The sequence below is a fragment of the Chenopodium album genome, chromosome 27 (assembly GCF_948465745.1).
Source record: "Chenopodium album chromosome 27, dcCheAlbu1.1, whole genome shotgun sequence".
NCBI lineage: Eukaryota > Viridiplantae > Streptophyta > Magnoliopsida > Caryophyllales > Amaranthaceae > Chenopodium > Chenopodium album.
Genome location: NC_137860.1, coordinates 31,223,433 through 31,242,672, shown reverse-complemented (window position 1 = coordinate 31,242,672; position 19,240 = coordinate 31,223,433). Strand labels below are relative to the sequence as shown.

General features: G+C 37.9%; 2 protein-coding genes across 2 annotated transcripts; one reads left to right on the top strand and one right to left on the bottom strand.

Moving 5' to 3' along the window:
- Positions 1-6,460: 6,460 nt before the first annotated feature.
- On the bottom strand, positions 6,461-8,155 carry LOC145620047 (uncharacterized). The gene is made up of 2 exons (XM_081674702.1): positions 7,420-8,155; positions 6,461-7,233 (listed from the first exon to the last, which is right to left on the bottom strand). Exons 1-2 carry the CDS (start codon positions 8,153-8,155, stop codon positions 6,461-6,463), a joined length of 1,509 nt encoding a protein of 502 aa, XP_081530828.1.
- Positions 8,156-10,135: 1,980 nt separating this feature from the next.
- Positions 10,136-16,749, top strand: LOC145621452 (protein disulfide-isomerase SCO2-like). The gene is made up of 4 exons (XM_081676180.1): positions 10,136-10,396; positions 14,199-14,497; positions 15,330-15,453; positions 16,493-16,749. Exons 1-4 carry the CDS (start codon positions 10,276-10,278, stop codon positions 16,543-16,545), a joined length of 597 nt encoding a protein of 198 aa, XP_081532306.1. The 5' UTR covers positions 10,136-10,275; the 3' UTR covers positions 16,546-16,749.
- Positions 16,750-19,240: the final 2,491 nt, after the last annotated feature.

The following is a 19,240-nucleotide window of genomic DNA, read 5'->3' as shown; positions in this document are numbered from 1 at the left end:
TTCCCCTGTATTCGCTTTCAGCTATCTGAACCTGATGTTATCATAAGAAAACTTTATGCCTGTTACTTGTTGATGAACAAGTAAATTCCGCTAATTAACAGAAACGTGGCCTACGAGTTTCTCTTTTATGGTAAAGGAAATACTTGCTTTCTCTGAAATTCTAAGCAAAAATTATACTGTAAACATATATAGCTTATGGTACCAACTGTGTACACACCTACATGTTAATTGAAAGCAGAGTTTTTAAGGATTTAGTTAAGGTGCTACAATTTTACATCATACTCGTATATTGTTTATACGGGAAAGGATGAAAGGCAATACACTTAAAAGTGTTTGCAGATTCTATCCCTCTACATCTCCTCCAGCAGATACTGAGGGATGAAATCCGCAAATGAGTTGCAAAATTGCAACTTTAGAGTTTTAGTGATAGAGAAAGTGTCTCCGATTCTTCAAACTCTGCTGGAGGGGGTTCATTCAGATCAAAAATCTTTGCTTTATTGACTGCTAAGAGAGCTTGCACTATAATTAAATTTTTCCCATCCACTTGGGACATACAGTGGCTTGTCTCTTCAACAGTTTGAGATCCTTTGTGCACCATTTGTGCCAGAAAGCCTTTGGGTTTCCACACCCTTTTCTTCCTGTACCTTTTCTTTTGATGGATTGAGCTTTCGGTTTCTGAGCATGTCACTAAAGATAGGAGCTCAAGATTTGAGGTCATTGAGGGGGTAAAAGGCGGTAATTTTTGGTGCTCAGGGATATGTTTCTTGGTAAGAGGTGATGTGGATTGTGTTCGATTCGGGTTAGATGGGCATTGGAAGGCAGAGTTTAGCTAGTGAACTTGACATGCTGCATTTGGCATACTTTGGGAGTGTTTTTGTGTTTGTTGAATGAGGGAAAGGGTGGTATTTGTAACCAGAATGACAGTCATGGCGGTGTAAGTGGCGCCATGGTGACCCTTGGTGGGCTGTACCTTGTATGTGGGATGAAGCAGAAGAGGAAAATAATTAAGAGAATTAATTTTGCAATAAAAAAGATTTTAACTGTATTTTTGAATATTTCAGTTTTGTTTCACTTGGGATTGGGATAGGCACTTTGGCTTTATATAGTGCTCAATAGAGGTCATTGCCGCGTTTGGTCTGACATGGTAAAGTTATGTACTTCATCTTTAAACAAGTATAGATGTCAATTAGCTTAGTTGGTTAAAATCTTGAGTTTTCATATATCTAAAGCCCGAACTCTGATTCCATCTACATACACCATCTTCCTGTTTGAACTCTTTGCATAGAGGTGATTAGATGATGGACCGGGCCAGACCAAGGTTTAAAAAGCAGCCCATCCATTTGGACAGGCCGGGCTAAACTTAAACAGCTCTAGAACTTTGCACCAACAAAAAATTCTCAATAAATGATCTCACTCACTGTAGCATTAATGGAAGGAACAAAAACGAGAACAATGGCTCAGATGTTCAGCTTGACTATGGAAAAATCTTTCTTGACTTTTGACTGAAGAACAAATTAATAGCAGTTCGTAGCTTAATAGAATATATAGAGTTTAGAGAGGAAGAAAGAAGAATATAAGACTTTGTGGTTGGTCATTAGGAGACATGCAGTTATTTGAGAGTAATACTCGGTCTTTCTTTGTTTTGACGAAAAACATTTTTTAGGAAATAGTTTATAATGAAGAATGGTTTGGAAAGCACAATCGTGAAAATAATTTTTCAGCAGAAGGAAGAAAATGAATGGAAAGGAAGAAAAGAATAATAAGGAGTAATTAATGACATCGGGCCTGAAACCTCAAAATTTTCCTCAAAAATCATGGATTATAGGCCTTCAATTTTGTAATTTTTTGACTTTTTTTCGCGTAGAAATAAATGCCGAGATCTTTACCATGGTCCCTAGTACCCTCTCAGAGTCCAATTGGGTCGGTAGAACCATCCAATATGCCCTTAAATGATCATTTTACCCGTTCAAAACTTGTAGTGGTTTTGTAAACTCAAGCCTACCACGGATGTTTATGACAACGTATAATGATTATATACGCTTTCAAAAGGCATTATATGACCTCGAGATGTATCCCATAGGATCTCAAGGTTTTTTGCCATCGGGCCCCAAAACTTCAAAATTTCCTCAAAAAGCGTGGATTATAGCCTTTAATTTTGTTATTTTTTTTTTATCTTTTTTCGTCAAAACCATGGTCCATAATACCTTTCGGAAGTCCAATTAGGACGGTGGAACCATTCAATATGCCCTTAAACGGACATTATACCCGTTCTCAACTTGTAATGATTTCGTAAACTCAAACCTACCATATACATTTATGACAACATATAATGATCATATATGGTTTCAAACGACATTATATGACACCAAGACATATCCCCAATGTTCTTAACACTTTTCGCCACCGGGCCCAAAACCTCAAAATTTTCTCAATAAGCGTGGATTATAGCCTTTAATTCCGTAATTTTTTAACCTTTTTTTGCAAGGAAATAAAAATTGTCGAGATGTTTTTCATGATCTCTAATATGCTCTGGGAGTCAAATTGGGTAGGTGGAACCATCCAATACGCCCTTAAACAGTCATTTTACCCGTTCACAACTTGAAGTGATTTCGTAAACTCAAGCCTACCACGTACATTTATATATGGTGTCAAATGGCATTATATGATCCCGAAATATATCCCCTAGAGCCTAAACACTTTTCGCCATCGGACCCAGAAACTTCTACATTTTCTCAAAAAGCGTGGATTATAGCCTTCAATTTTTTTAATTATTTGACCTTTTTTCGCCTGGAAATAAAAACTGGCGAGATTTTTACCATGGTCCTTAATACCCTCCGGGAGTCCAATTGGGTCGGTGGAACCATCCAATATACAATTAAACGGTCATTTTACCCGTTCACAACTTGTAGTGATTTGGTAAACTCAAGCCTACCACGGATGTTTACGACAACATATAATGATCATATATGATTTCAAATGGCATTATATGACACTGAGAAATATGCCCTAGGGTATCAACACTTTTCGCCGCCGAGCCCCAAAACTTCAAAATTTCATAAAAAAGCGTGGACTATAACCTTCAATGTTGTAATTTTTTGACCTTTTTTTGTCCGGAAATAAAAATTCTCGAGATTTTTTTGCATGGGTTGGTAGAACCATTTAATATGCCCTTAAACGATCATTTTAACCGTTTACAACTTACAGTTATTTCGTAAACGCAAGCCTACCTCAGACGTTTATGACAACATATAATGATTTATATATGGTTTCAGATGTCATTATATGACCCGAGATGTATCCATTAGGGTCCTGAAATTAAACCTCGAAATTTCCTCAAAAAGCGTGGATTATAGCATTCAATTTTGTAATTTTTTTTTATCCTTTTCGCCCGAAAGTAAAATTGTCGGGTGTTTACCATGGTCCCGAATACCCTCCGAGAGTACAATTGGGTCGGTGGGTTTACGTGTCACTACTTGTAGTGATTTCCTAAACTCAAACCTACCACGGACGTTTATGACAACATATAATGATCATATATGGTTTCAAACGGCATTATATGACCCCAAGATGTATCTCTTAGGGTCTCAATGCTTTTCGTCAATGGGCCCCAAAACCTCAAAATTTACTCAAAAAGCGTGGATTATAGCCTTCAATTTTTGACCTTTTTTTGTCCGAAAATAAAAATTGCCGAGATGTTAACCATGGTCCCTAATACCCTATGGGAGTCCAATTGGGTTGGTGGAACCATCCAATATGCCTTTAAATGGTCATATAATCTGTTTACAACTTGAAGTGACTTTGTAAAGTCAAGCCTACCACGTACGTAAGTACGTTTATGGCAACATATGATGATCATAAATGGTTTCAAACGGCAATATATGACTCCGAGATATATCCCCTAGGGTCTCAACAATTTTCGCCATCGGGCCCGGAAACCTCAAAATTTCTTCAAAAAGCGTGGATTATAGCCTTCAATTTTGTAATTTTTTGACCTTTTTTCGCCCGAATTTAAAAATTGCCGAGATGTTTACCATGGTCCCTAGTACCCTCAAGGAGTTCAATTGGGTCGGTGGAACCACCCAAGATGCCCTTAAACGTTCATTTAACCCGTTCACAACTTGTAGTGATTTCGTAAACTCAAGCCTACCACGGACGTTTATGACAATGTATAATGATTATATATGGATTCAAACGGCATTATATGACCTCGAAATGTATCCCCTAGGGTCTCCACACTTTACGCCAGTGGGCTCTAAAACCTTCTAAATTTCCTCAACAAGCGTTGATTATATCCTTTAATTATGTAATTTTTTGATATTTTTCGACCGGAAATAAAAAAATGCCAAGATATTTACCATGGTCCCTTATACCCTCCAGGAGTCCAATTGGGTTGATGGAACCATCAAATATGTCCTGAAACGGTCATTTTACCCGTTCGCAACTTGCACTGATTTCGTAAACTCAAGCCTACCACGGACGTTTATAAAAACATATAATGATCATATATGGTTTCAAACGGCATTATATGACCCCCGAGATGTATCCCTTAGCGTCTCAAGGCTTTTTATCAACGGCCGCTGAAACCTTAAAATTTACTAAAAAGAGTGGATTATAGCCTTCAATTTTGTAATTTTTTGACCTTTTTTTATCTGGAAATAAAAATTGCTGAGATGTTTACCATGGTCTAATACCCTACAAGAGTCCAATTGGGTCGGTGGAAACATCCAATATGCCCTTAAACGGTCATTTTACCCTTAAACGGTCATTTTACAACTTGAAGTGATTTCGTAAACTCAAGCCTACCACGTACGTTTATGACAACATATAATGATCATATATGGTTTCAAACGGCAATTTATGACCCCGAGATATATCCCCTAGGGTTCAACAATTTTCGCCATCGGGCCCCGAAATCTCAAAATTTCCTCAAAAAGTGTGAATTATAGTCTTCAATTTTGTAATTTTTTGACCTTTTTTCGCTCGGAAATAAAAATTGCCGAGATGTTTACCATGGTCCCTAGTACCCTCAAGGAGTTCAATTGGGTCGGTGGAACAATCTAATATGCTCTTAAACGGTCATTTTACCCGTTCACAACTTGTAGTGATTTCGTAAACTCAAGCCTACCACGTACGTTTATGATAACGTATAATGATTATACTACGTATATGGTTTCAAACGACATTATATGATCTCGAGATATTTCCCCTAGGGTCTCCACACTTTTCGCCACCTGGCTCTAAACCTCAAAATTTTCTCAAAAATCGTTAATTATAGCCTTAAATTTTGTAATTTTTTGATTATTTTTCCCCGAAAATTAAAATTGCCGAGATGTTTGCCATGGTCCCTAATATCCTCCGGGAGGCCAATTGGGTCGATGGAACCGTCGAATATGTCCTGAAACGGTCATTTTACCCGTTCGCAACTTGCACCGATTTCGTAAACTCAAGCCTACCACGAACGTTTATGACAACATATAATGATCATGTCTGGTTTCAAATGACATTATATGACCCCGAGATGTATCCCTTAAGGTCTAAAAGCTTTTCACCACCGGGCCCCAAAACCTTAAAATTTCTCAAATAGTGTGGATTATAGCCTTTAATTTTGTAATTTTTTTGACTTTTTTTTCGCCCGAAATTAAAAATTGGCGAGATGTTTACCATGGTCCCTAATACCCTCCTGGTGTCTAATTGGGTCGGTGGAACCATCCAATATGCTTTTAAACAGTCATTTTACCTGTTCACAACTTACAGTAATAATTTCGTAAACTGAAGGCTACCACGTACGTTTATGACAACATATAATGACCATATATGGTTTTAAACGGCATTATATGAACCCGAGACATATCTCCTAAAGTCTCAACACTTTTTTTCACCGGGCCCCGAAATCTCAAATTTTCTAAAAAAGTGTGGATTATAGGCTAATTAAGGATCTTGTGGTCTAACGAGATCAAACACTTTGAATTTTGGGGTTTCTTATTAGTTTAATCCAAACCATTTTCGCACAAATTTGACATCTTACTCATTATCCTTAGTAATATACGAGTATGGGTTAAGACTTGTAGTTGCAATTATGCAAAGCCAATCATTTCTTATGCAAGCTTCTCACTGACTCACATCCTCAAAAATCTTGGTAATTGGTATAGGATGATTTGGTCATATATAGATACGCAAATTGTTGTATAAATTTTTTTATGCAAAATCAACATTAAAAATGTCATATCAACTTAGTAGTACATTATACGTATATAATGTACGTAAATAATTCATTTATTATGAACATTTGAAGGCATTTTGTTACAAACACATCTCAAATTCTCAATCACATATAACTAACCATAAAGGCTGAATATTCTTTATGACATTCAACCTTGTACATATATGCATGTACATTATTATATGAGTGTAATTAAATAAAATTTGTTACTTATTATTATCACATGGAAATAATATTGAATTACCTCTTGCAAACAACCCCACGTCCATTCATCCCACTAGCACAATTCATGCTAGCAAGCTCCATGGCTGGCAATGAAGTCTCATCTTGAGCACCAACAAACCTTGAAGCCAAACAATCAGTGGCGAAAATGCTACTACTAGCATACTCTCGTTCTCCTCCCATAACCGGCATCGATACTCGAGTATTAACTCGACTCACATAATCATTCGCATAAGTTTTTCCTAGTACACCATCAACCTTTCCGGTTAATGATAGAAACTTAAATCCAAGATCAAGATGAGCAAAACGATCCTCATCAGTAATACCGTAGTTGTGCACCCTAGAATCTTCATCGGTAATAGGCACAACTTTAGCCGTGACCTTGAGTTTGCCTTGGACTTCAACGACAAGGTCGTTGGTCTTACTTGTTCTTGTAATGGTGACTAGTGGAGTGGAGGTGGATGACCATTGTGAGCCTTCGGTTTCATCTAGGTATATCGGCTCTCCATTGAAGGCCAAGGAAAGGCGGTCTTTGGCATCATCCCATACGGAGGTCTTCTTTGCGCCTATGAAAAGACGGTGGTTGTCGAAGAGGACTCCGATGGATTGAACCCATGTAAAGTCACGTCCCATGTTTACATTTCTTTTACCGATGAAGTGTGCGTTGATGTGGAGGTTGGGGTCGGTCACAAGGCAAAAGTCTTTGTCCTTCTTGCCGTGGAAGTAGAAGGTGATACCGTCTCCTCCAATGAACCGAGGGTCTTGACATACGGCTCCTGGATAGTCACAGTCTACATGCAGAAACAAACAATTAGTGGCTATTTTAATACTATGTGTTACACTATAAACAAAAGTACAACTACACTATTTATTTAAGGATAATATAGTCCTATTAAATTAAATCTGAAATTGGGTTCATTATTGGCATATGTAGGATTCTAATGTAAATGTATTATGGTTTGGTTGATAAAACTTACTGCAGACAGGCTTGCAAGTGACACAATCGACTTGACATGAAGTAGGGCAATTAGCAGGGCATACGTGCTCTTGGTTATAACATTGTCCGTACTTCTTGTTGTTACATTTAGCTCTCTTTCTATAGCCAGCATTAGAATGAGGAGGAGAAGATTTCGAGGGAGTAGGACTTGAAGGCGATGTTGAAGTTGAGGTTGACGGGGTAGGAGTGGGCGGGGTTGATGGCTTAGGCGAAGGTGTTGATGGTGTTGGGTAGTATGATGTATGAGAGTTTTTTGGTCCTCCAGTAGATGATGATGAAGAGGGGGAGGAAGAAGAAGAGGAAGAACCAGAAGATGCAGCAGCGGCAGCAGCAGCAGCTGCCGCGGCTGCTGATGAAGCTGATGATGTTGCCGATGAAGAGGCAGATGATGCTGCAGATGATGCAGCGGAAGAAGCAGCAGATGATGCTGCAGATGATGCAGCGGATGAAGCTGCAGATGATCCCGAAGGTGAATGATGTTCACTTGTTGAAGTAGAAGAACAAATTGGCTTACATGAAGCACAATCTACTTCACAACTATCAGGACAAAATTTGGGACAAACATGCTCTAAGTTATAGCACATCTTGTACTCCTTTTTGTTACAAGACGCTCTTGAAGGATTTTTAGCGATTCCTGGGGGAGTACTTGCTGCCTCGGCCATGATAGCCAAAAACAAAACAAAGAACCCAAGATAAATCATCTTGGGCAAACCCATTTTCTTAGCTGATTAGCACTAATGAAAATTGTAAGTAATACTTATGATTAAGTTATATGATTACTAATATTCAAGGGCTGATGATATATTATCTAAAACAAACAACTGCTTTTATAGAAGAGTAGGAAGTGTAGGAAGTCAAGCTTGATGCATTCATAATTAATACGAGTATTAATTTCCTTAAAAGTTGGGTCAAAAGTTAAAATATATTTCTTGAAGAGTTGAAGTTATATTACACATGCAATTATCATATAAGACTACGCTAAAAAGAATCAGAAAATTAAATTTCTATGATGCTATAGTGCAAACATAAAATGGACCGACTTTTTATTTGATTGTAAATGTTGCCATGGTGCAGCCTTTTTGCATTTTACATAATATTGGAATCACTTGAATATGAAGGAAGAAAAGGGGTATTTCTTTATTTTGACATTTAGCCCAAGCTTACTTAATACCTGAGAAATAATTATATTAAATTGGAATTATTCTTGACCATTAATGAAGTTAGTTATCAAGTTGAAGGGGAAAAAAAATACGTTTAAACTGTAACAGTGATTAGAAGATTTAGCAAATGATACTTTGTCTTGCAAAAGGTAATGCTTAGTACGCGTATTGCCTAGTTTTCGGGTTTTGGGTGTGGAGGGGATTTAAGGATGAAGCTATTGCCTTTACTGCTATTGTACACATGGACACATGGTTTCTAAGAATAGTGTCAACGTTGATGGGTGTGGTAACTAGGGTGTTCAATAATCTTGGAACGGATCGAAGAGATGGTTTGCCTGGTTTGGTTTCATGATCGAGAAACATAAATTTCTAGTCTTTGGTCTGTCAAGTTAGGGACTTAGGGGTGCTTATGATGCAAGTCGAATTCGAGTTTGGGTAGCTCGATTCGACTCGTTAAGAAATCAGGTTGAGTTTTGATCAAGCTTTGACTGTGTCAAGATTTGATCAAAACCGAGTCGATCGCGAGTAGCTTACAATTTGATCCGTCTTAAGAAAACCCCTTTTTAGTGTAACATTTCTTCCTTCTTTTAAAAAAATTGTCTTTTGAGAAATATACTTATATTAATTAAATATTATTGTTAAAAAAAAAACTTAATTTTTTTTTATTAGATACGAAGTATAATGTTGCATAAAGGAGTTCGTGTTTCTCACAAGCTTTCGAGTCAAGTAATGAGCTACTTGACTCGAATCGTCAACATTTCAAATCGAGCTCAAGTAGCCCTCAAATTGTTTTGTCTCATAAGTACCCTGACCTAAGTCAAGTGATTGCGGGAATTTGATGGTTCATAAGTTGTTACTTTAGTAACGAGGGACAATTTTATTTGCTTGAATTATATATAGAAAAACATTTATTCATATACACCTTGCAAGTTAAGATGCCCTGCACATTTATATTGTCTGCAAATGATTCAACCTTTCACTTGATAGAAATGGTATTTAAAAGCGGCTTTTATGATCTAATAGCACAACTAACATCTTGACTTAATCTCTACGAGCGCTCAAGACCCCCTACACCACGCTCACCCCTCGTGGACATAGCACAACTCTAGCCATATTTATATCATTTTTGAGTTTAATAAGTTTGAATAAGATGAAGCCATTTATATAAATTTTGATACAAATTACTTTTTTTTTTTTTGAAAGCATTTGATACAAATTACTTCGTATATTTTTAATTAATAAAAATTCAAATAAGGTTCAATAGGTATATGTAAATTCAATCAACTCAAGGATGCCGACTTGACTTTACATCGTACGACTGTACGAGCCTATGGAACAGATCCTTTCCGGGTAAGGCCGTAAACAAAACACGACCCTAAAGCCCTAATAAAACAAATCGGAATTTAATTTTATCAGCTCTCTCCCCTAACCAAACAAACAAAATAGTTTTCACCCGCTACTATCAACGCTCATTTCCGTGTTCCCATCGACCACCACGTTGTCATTGGCGTATTCTCTCTCCTCTCCTCTCCTCCTCTTATCTCTCACTACTCCACCCAAACTACTTCCATCTTCTTCAATGGCGCCAATTCAACAACTGAAATCCCAAATTCCACTTTAATTCTCATTCTTCCTGAATCCCAATTTTCAATCTCAATCTCCCAAAAAAACCAACCATGTTTTCTGCAAATCTAAGCACTTCTCCTTCCTTAATCACTCCCAAAACTTCAACTTCAACATCAACTTCAAAACCCAACTTTCTCTCTCCTCGCTCTATCACAATCCAATCACGTGCCCCCGATTGAAGGAAATATTTTCCGTAAGCTTTCCATTGATCGTTTGCCAATATATACAATTACAGTCCTTATCATAAGGCACTGATTATGCTAACAATTAGGAAAGTGCTAACTATGCAATATACAAGGCTATAAACAAGGAAACTATAATATTTACATAGCCTAAAGATATATTAGAATATTATATCTTAACACACCCCCATAGTCTTAGCGGGAGGAGGACGGACACTTAGACTATCCTTGAAGTCTTCAAATAATACACGAGGGAGCCCCTTCGTAAAAATATCTGCAATTTGGTGCCTAGAAGGAACATGAAGGACACGTACCTCACCACGTGCCACCTTTTCCCGAACAAACAAAATGTCCATCTCTATGTGCTTTGTCCGTTGATGTTGCACCGGATTGCCAGAAAGATAAATAGCACTTACATTGTCACAATACACCAATGTTGCCTTTTTAACCGGACAATGTAGCTCCAAAAGTAAGTTTCGAAGCCAACAGGACTCAGAAACCACATTAGCAACGCCCCTGTACTCTGCCTCAGCACTAGACTTAGATAAAGTAGGTTGACGTTTCGAGGACCAAGAAATCAAATTATCACCCAAATACACACAATATCCAGATGTGGAGCGTCTCGTATCCGGACACCCGGCCCAATCAGCATCTGTATATGAAACAAGAGAAGAAATAGAAGACGGATACAGATGCAAACCATGATCAATCGTGCCCTGCACATACCGAATAACCCTCTTGAGAGCAGCCAGATGACTCTCTTTCGGATCATGCATATGTAAGCAAACCTGTTGGACCGCATAAGAAATATCCGGTCTAGTAAAAGTAAGGTATTGCAAAGCCCCTGCAAGACTACGATACAATGTAGGATCGGTACAAGGAGAACCTGTAGAACTAGCCTTCGGTTTTACCTCAACAGGTGTAGCAGAAGGTTTGCATGAAGCCATCCCTGCTCGGTCAATTATCTCCTCCGCATATTTGCGTTGCGACAAAAATAATCCACCCTTATGTTTTGTCACTGCTATGCCAAGAAAATAATTAAGATGACCCAAGTCCTTCATAGCAAATTCTGAGCTAAGAAGAGACATAATAGAACGCCGCAGAGTATCAGAAGAAGCAGTAAGAATAATGTCATCAACATACAAAAGCAAATAAGCCACATGTTTCCCCTGGCGATAAATAAACAGGGAATTATCACTCTTACTATTGGTGAAACCAATAGTTGCAACAAAATCTGCAAACCTCTTATACCACGCCCGGGGTGCCTGCTTTAGACCATACAAAGAACCCCGCAATAAACACACATAATCAGGGTGAGTTTTATCACGGTACCCAAGGGGTTGATGCATATAGACTATCTCCTGAAGCTTACCATGCAGAAATGCGTTCTTAACATCCAGTTGATGTATGGACCATGCCTTAGACAAGGCAAGACTAAGAACAGTACGAATAGTAGCCGGCTTCACAACCGGACTAAAAGTCTCCCCACAATCAATGCCAACCTGTTGTGTTTTGCCATCACCTACAAGACGGGCTTTATGCCTCTCAAAAGAACCGTCAGATTTCACCTTGTGAGTAAAAATCCACATAGAACGAATAACATTAACATCAGGTGGACGGGGCACCAACTCCCACGTCTTATTTTTAATAAGAGCATCATATTCATCATCCATAGCCTTTTTCCAATTCGGGTCACTAAGAGCAGACACGGGGTTACGAGGGAGAGGGGATTTCGTAACTGAAGGAGCCAAGGGAAAAGTCCACAAAAATTTAGAAAAATCATCCAACACAAGCATATAATAACGATGACCCGAAGAACTCAAAACCGGAGAAGACCATAGATCACTATGAACAATATCAAAAGGCATAGACGTAGTAGATAGAGAAGAAACAAAAGGCAACTTAATATGTTTTCCGAGTACACATGAATGACAAATACTAGATCTAGTAGTTTGATTACATTCAATGCTTTTATTACTACAAAGAGTCTTTAAAATAGAAGAACCCGGATGTCCCAATCTATCATGCCAAAGAGTCGATGCTAAAGCTGTAAAGGTGGATGGTGAAGAATGTGAGTCTGTGGAAGTAAGTGGGTAAAGATCTCCTTGACTATCACATCTCATTATTGGCATCCCCGTCCGATAATCCTTCACAGAAAAACCATAAGGGTCAAACTCAACAGACACACAATTATCAGTGGTAAATTTCCTAACAGAAATTAAGTTCTTAATGAGCTTAGGGGCATGTAAGACTCGAGAAAGGGACAAAGGAGGGTTAGGAGAAGGTAAAGTAGTATCACCACAACCTCGAATTGGAATAGTATGACCATTTCCTACAATAATACTATTATGATGATTGCTCAAATTAAAATAAGACGAGAGATTACCGTGGGAGGATGTCATATGAGAAGTGGCACCGGTGTCCATGTACCACGAAGGATCGGGTTGTTGCAAAGACATGGTGTGCATAGCCGACTCAATGTCCGTTGGAACATAAGACTGCTGAGAAGCTGCATACGCGTGCTGTGGACGTGGACCAAGAAGCCCGGGCTGCTGTTTTGGGCCTTGGGGAGGACGAGCCCACCCTTGAGTTGGGTATGGACAAGGAGGGGCTGTCCATTGTGGAACCCAACCCCAAGACGGATACCCCTGCTGCCAAGGAGGATACGCAGACCACCCCTGCTGGTGCGACTGCTGCTGACCGGAACCACCACGCCCCGGCTGACCACCGCCAGTACCCTGCCCAGAACCACCGCCAGTACCCTGCCCAGAACCACCGCCAGTACCCTGCCCAGAACCACCGCCAGAACCACCGCGGCTGTGCTGAGAACCACCAGAGCCCTGCTTTTTGCCACCTGATTTTTTCTGATTTTTGGATTTGTTACGAACCCCAGAATTCTCATACCCACCATCCGAATGTCGTGATGTTGCCACCATTGCTGAAGCCGTGGCTGCCTTCTTTGCCAAGCCCGCCTCCTCCAAGGTAAGCATCGAACGGGCTTGGTAAAATTGAGGTAAAGGAGAACTCTGCCGAATCAAGGTTGCGACACCATTGTACGCCTCCGTAAGACCAGCCACCAATTGAAGGACAAGGCGGTTGTTATCCACCGGCGCCCCCACATTTTTCAGTTGATCGGAGATACTCTTGAGCTGCTGACAATAAGCCGAGGCATTTGGAAAGTCCTCCATTTTTGTGGATGAGAATTCCTGTTCAAGAGACACGGCACGAGAGTTTTGGTTGTCCTGGAATATGTCGCGTAGCCTATTCCAAGCCTCCATTGCCGTGGAATCCGGTTCAATTATGGTGTTCAAAAGGTCATGTGAGATAGTGGAATAAATCCACCCTAGGACAGCCGCATCTAGGACCGACCAAAGCTCCTTCTCTTCGTCGGTAGATGGGGCAGCAGCCTTCTTCTCGGGAGGGATAATATGGTGAAGGACCTTATGAGAACGAGCATGAACTTTAAATAACTCCGCCCATGTAGAGTATTGTTGATTGTCCATCTCTAGGGTCATGGGAATGTTGCTTTTGATGTTCGAAACAGCCATTGCCGGATGAAATTTGGAGTCCGACATTGTAGTTCGATCACAGGAAAAAGAAACAGAGGGAAGGAAGGAAGAAGAAGAATATGGGCGAAAAAAAAAAACTAGGGTGCAGCGGAAGAAAACCCTAGGCAATCTGATTATGCTAACAATTAGGAAAGTGCTAACTATGCAATATACAAGGCTATAAACAAGGAAACTATAATATTTACATAGCCTAAAGATATATTAGAATATTATATCTTAACACCGATTTCTCCGCTGCTTCTTCTTCATCTTCTTCCCCTGATTGGTTTCAATTTCCCGACATTTCTGGACCTCGGATTCCCCGAGAAAACGACGCCGTTTCAGAGAGGGGTAGTACCAGTAGCCGAGATAGCAATGATTCTATGTTGAATGGGAAGAGAGAGAAGAAATGGTCGAGAAATAGAGAGAGTTATTTAAGGGATGATTCTGAGCCTCTTCCTCTTCCTATGACTTTTTCCGATATTACCCCTACTTCTCTTGAGGAAATCGATCGTCGTCTTCGTTGTGATCCTCAACTTGAGGTAGATTCTTGATTAATTGATGAATTATCTCATTTTTTTAGTAGATTAATTATTGTCAATTGTATGAAAACTGGGAATTGGAGGAAAAGATTTGATATTTTGATAGTGACATTGATATTGTACTTTTGGGATATTTTGAGGATAAAATTGATATTTTATTTATGAAAGATTGTTTTTTAGGACTCTATGAGAGTGCGAGAAAGGGTAATGATGTAGACGGAATTCATCTCGTGCCTTGAATACAACCTATTCTATACTCTACTAACTAGGGTAGCTAGTATCCTACACATGATTGATTAAATTGAGGATGTACACATTAATGGTTGAATTCTAACTAAGCTAGCTAACATAATTTGAATTTCGAGTTTGAAGTGTTTAGTTGATTTTCTTGATATTTTTAGGGGTCCCTTCTATACATGTAATTAGTTAAGGCATGATTGTAGTGCACCTAATATGATTTAGTGTGGCATTTGGAGCCTTGGAGAATATCAATGTGACATTGTAACTTGGCATTAGTACACTCTATGCTTTTGATTATTGATAGACGGAGTTAATAGATATGGTGTATTGATGGAATACGTGTTGATTACCGAAGGTACGTGTGGAAATGATGAATGGGAAGATAATGGAATTGGTTTTGTAAATATGTTATATTGTGACAAAAGCTAATCTTGGTCTTTCTATGTATTATATTGGAAGATATAGCAAGCATTGTTATTTGGAGATGAATTGCACATTGTAAACCAATTGACTAATAGCCTCATGAACAAGCAAATTTGAAGTTTTCCATCTTATATGTTCTCTTGTCTTCTTCTTGTTTTGGGGACTATAGGATTGTAAGGTGCCTGTTTTTGAGTGGGTGGGGAAGTGTCGAAGTTGCCAAGGATCAGGGTATGTCGACTACTACAACAAACGAGGGAAGACTACTTGCAAATGCATACCATGTATGGGAGTTGGTAAGATTCTGGAATTGTTCTTTCTTTTAGCTTAATTCTGAAAAGTTATTCTTTCCAAGGGAAGGTTAGTCATAGCAATATGTATGAATTCCTATTCACCAAAATTTATGTATTGTTTAGATGGATGAGTGGCAATGTTCCTAGATAGGGATTAATTATTAAACAATGTATGTTTCGTATGTGGCCTCTCTTGATAGGTTAAGAATAGTAACAAAACAGGAGCTTTTCTTTGAAGATCAAAGCTTCATATCAAGAAAAATTGTATACAGATAAAAGGATAACTATAAGTTTGAAGTTTCTCTTGTCCCTAACAAATTATGAAGAACTGTATGTCATTCAATGTTTCTTAAGATATATTTTCATAACTCTGTGTCTGTATAGCTTTCCATGAGACTGCTTTCTTTTGACCTAGGAAGTATAGAAACTTCTGGGATATAAGGTTTCTAGTTCCCTTTAGCTCATTTGTTTCAGTGCTGATGAAGTCCAAAATTGGCTGGGAGCTTGGGACTTAAGGTTTTCTAGTTTCTGAATGCTTTTGTATCTGTGCTACATAGCTCTTTATAAATTGTTTATATTCATTTTTGCATTTTATGACAAGTTGTTTAGTGCTCATATTTGTAATATGACTAGTTTTCTGCAGAATTCCTAAAGTCATTCCTTCTAGTTCCTATTATCATCTTCATTCTTCCTCTTCACAATGCCACCACAATTTCCATCTCTTCTCAGTTCCCTTTGGCACTCTCATTGGCACATTGCAGGTTGTCCATCCTCCACCCAGGTCTAAGGTGTAGTTTACTAATTTTTACACCTGGATGTTGGATGGAAATTGTGGTGGCATTGTGAGTTTCTGGCATCTTGCAAATTTTTCATTGGGTAATACATAGGTTATAGCTTCTCTCTGTATCATCTCTTCTATTTTCGAATAACTTGGTTTGCTATAATCTTCTGTTACTGGTGTATAGTTGAACTTGTGTATTACTTTAGTGGAAGGTAAGTATACATCTTGTAACTCATTCTGTGTATCAATTCTTGGCTGCAGGATATGTTCAAAAGATATCAGCCCGGAAGGAGTTTGAATCAATGGAGGATTAAAAACCACCTTGATCGCAGAAGAAACTTGTTAGTTCTTCTAGCTTCACTGTGTATGTACATTCAAGATTATTCTGATGAGAAATGTTCCCATACCCTTATCTATCAGAACAGATTTACAGAAAAAAAGAACTTTAATGAATTTTGTTATGGAATTAACATGAAAATTTTCTAGTATCTGATCTTACTGTTCTAGAAATATTAATTATATTTGTTTATAATCTTTAAATTGGAATGCAACCTGGGATAAAACACATATATATGACCTCATGCAACTCACATCTACAAATAGAAGTATATTTTATTGCCATTCCTGTTAATTATTCTTTGTAAGCAAACATAATAAAAGTTGCGATTCGTCGAATTTGCCCCTGAAGAGATGGTCACAAATGCCTGTTATTGTCATTTCTACGGTTTTATCTTTTGCTGATTACTCATTTTTCAGTTTGTATTGCTGGATTGTTCTTTGATGTGTTCATACTTCAACCCTATCTGACAATGGAGATTAAAGCTGAAACAAAAGCAATATATATCTGTTTTAAAAGGCTGATTGATGGTTGAGATATTTTGTGTATATGTTAATCCACAATAACATCATTCATCTACCTCTTTAAGATGTCTTTTCTTTCTCTTCCTCCTTTTGGGAGAAATGTAACCGGTAATTCGAGCCTTCAAGGAAGCAGTGTTTGGCTGTCTCATCTCCAGGGAGTGGTTTGAGGAAGTCTATACCGATTTCACTATGTATACGTACTTGCTACACTTCATTTATCAAGCAGATTGACACTTTGACATGTATACAAATAATTTATCAATGGCCAATCCATTGTAATTGTTGCTGCTGCAGTTGCTGCCGTTGTCTCCATGGTGTTACTTATATTGCTGCTGCTTCTGTCATAGCCATTTGCTTTCTCTGTAATGTTTCATCTGATGGTAATATGACTTATATGAGTAGTAGCAGGTTTTGAAAGCTAGTTACTTTGGATAACTACCTTAAGAATGTCAAGCATAGTTTCCCAGGCCTTAATTAAATGTGTGCGTGTTTCTGTCAAACTTGAAGTTAATCGGATGCCTTCTCGCTTCATGGAATGCTTTGTTGTCTAATTTGGTACTCCGTTGTAAAAAGTCACGGAGTATTAGGTTTTCTGGTTTTGGAGATTGACATGGTATCCTGGTGTAATGGTAGTGTTAGGAAATGTAAGGTACATCTAGGAAATGAGATGTATGAAAATTGAAAAGTACCATAGAGGATGATGATTATGTGCAGTTTTCTTTTTGTGAAAAAAGAGGCTATGACGTTAGTATATTTTACATAATTTTTTTTGGTTACAAAATTATACAACTATTACCATTGTCAATCGGTCACCACTAAGCATTGTAAATTTTAATATAAATAGATATGTAATACTTACGAGTTACGAAGGTATTAGTATCTTAAAACGGGTAAAGATTACAATACACATAGAATTTACTCACAAAACTTTAACGATGAATATATAAGAAACAACTCTCATGGTCAATTTCGTTTTATTTTTACTTTATAAGTTGATAAATACAAGCGCGGGCTAGGTTGACAGATGTAGTGGTCTAGCAAATCAAGCCTAGAGTGAGTCCTAGAAAAGTTGTGATGTGTAGTGCACTTTCACTCTATCATATGAGAAATGCTCATCCTCAACTAAGTTGAGGCATGAGTGACTCAACTAATATTAAAAAAAAAAAAAAAAAAATTCTGAAATCAATAAAGAGAGTTGGTCCCCACTGATAAAGGTAGTCAGGAAAAGTGACATTTCTCATTTTCTTTGTTGTCTGAAGAAACATCAAAGTTTCTACCACACACCAAGCCAAATTAATGGCGGGTAGGGGAATTTTTTCCCCAAAATTTTTTCCCTCAAATTTTTTCCAATAATTTTCCCTCCTTAATTTTTACACTCAAAATTAAGAATGTAATTCCTTATTCTTTACTCATTTACTCCACAATAAATTCCTGCTTTCATATCATTCATATTACCATTTATTTACACTAATTGCAATTACTCCAAATTTGTCCCAATAATTAAGAGGAAAACCATTTAATTTTTCCCAAATTTAATAATTCTCGAGGGATTGGAGGTGATTGCGCGGGAGGGAAGCTTCCAAGTAAACCATATTGCTGAGCTGATAGAAACGAGAGGTGGGTGCTGGCGAATTGCGAGCTTATTAGGTTTTGGAGGAAATGGATTGTGATGGTGAATGTGTGAATAGAGAAATTGAAATAATTGAGGTATGTTTTCAGTAATTCAGATAGTTTAGTGTATGAATTCATGTTTTTTAAAGTATTTTAGCTAATGTATATGGTGTTCTTTGTTGATTAAAATTCTGAAATTGAAATTATTGGATAAGATTTGTATTAGTTAGGTTAATTTGTCAGTAAATGAAATTGTGTAGTTTGTGAATTGTAGCTTGGGAATCTGTATTGGTGAAATTTTGCAAATTGCTTAGGGAGCATGATAATTTTTGCATCTTGAGATCATATTGGTATTCTGCGTTCTTGTTTTCTATTTAACGCCTGTACTTTTTTGCATCTTTCATGATTTGTTCTTTGCTTAGATTCAGAAACTGAATATACTCATGGTTCTTGGTTATCTTATTCATTGTACATGGTATCCTACAGCAAAACTAATGCATACTATCGAGTATCAGAATGGTATAATAACCATAGATG

Bases quoted from the DNA above. Each gene is read 5' to 3' on its own strand.
- LOC145621452 (XM_081676180.1), top strand. From the start codon at position 10,276: ATGTTTTCTGCAAATCTAAGCACTTCTCCTTCCTTAATCACTCCCAAA. The intron at 10,397-14,198 runs CCGATTGAAGGA...TATATCTTAACA, and splicing joins CACAATCCAATCACGTGCCC to CCGATTTCTCCGCTGCTTCT. The intron at 15,454-16,492 runs GTAAGATTCTGG...TCTTGGCTGCAG, and splicing joins CATACCATGTATGGGAGTTG to GATATGTTCAAAAGATATCA.
- LOC145620047 (XM_081674702.1), bottom strand. From the start codon at position 8,155: ATGGGTTTGCCCAAGATGATTTATCTTGGGTTCTTTGTTTTGTTTTTG. The intron at 7,234-7,419 runs GTAAGTTTTATC...TTCTGCATGTAG, and splicing joins CACTTGCAAGCCTGTCTGCA to ACTGTGACTATCCAGGAGCC.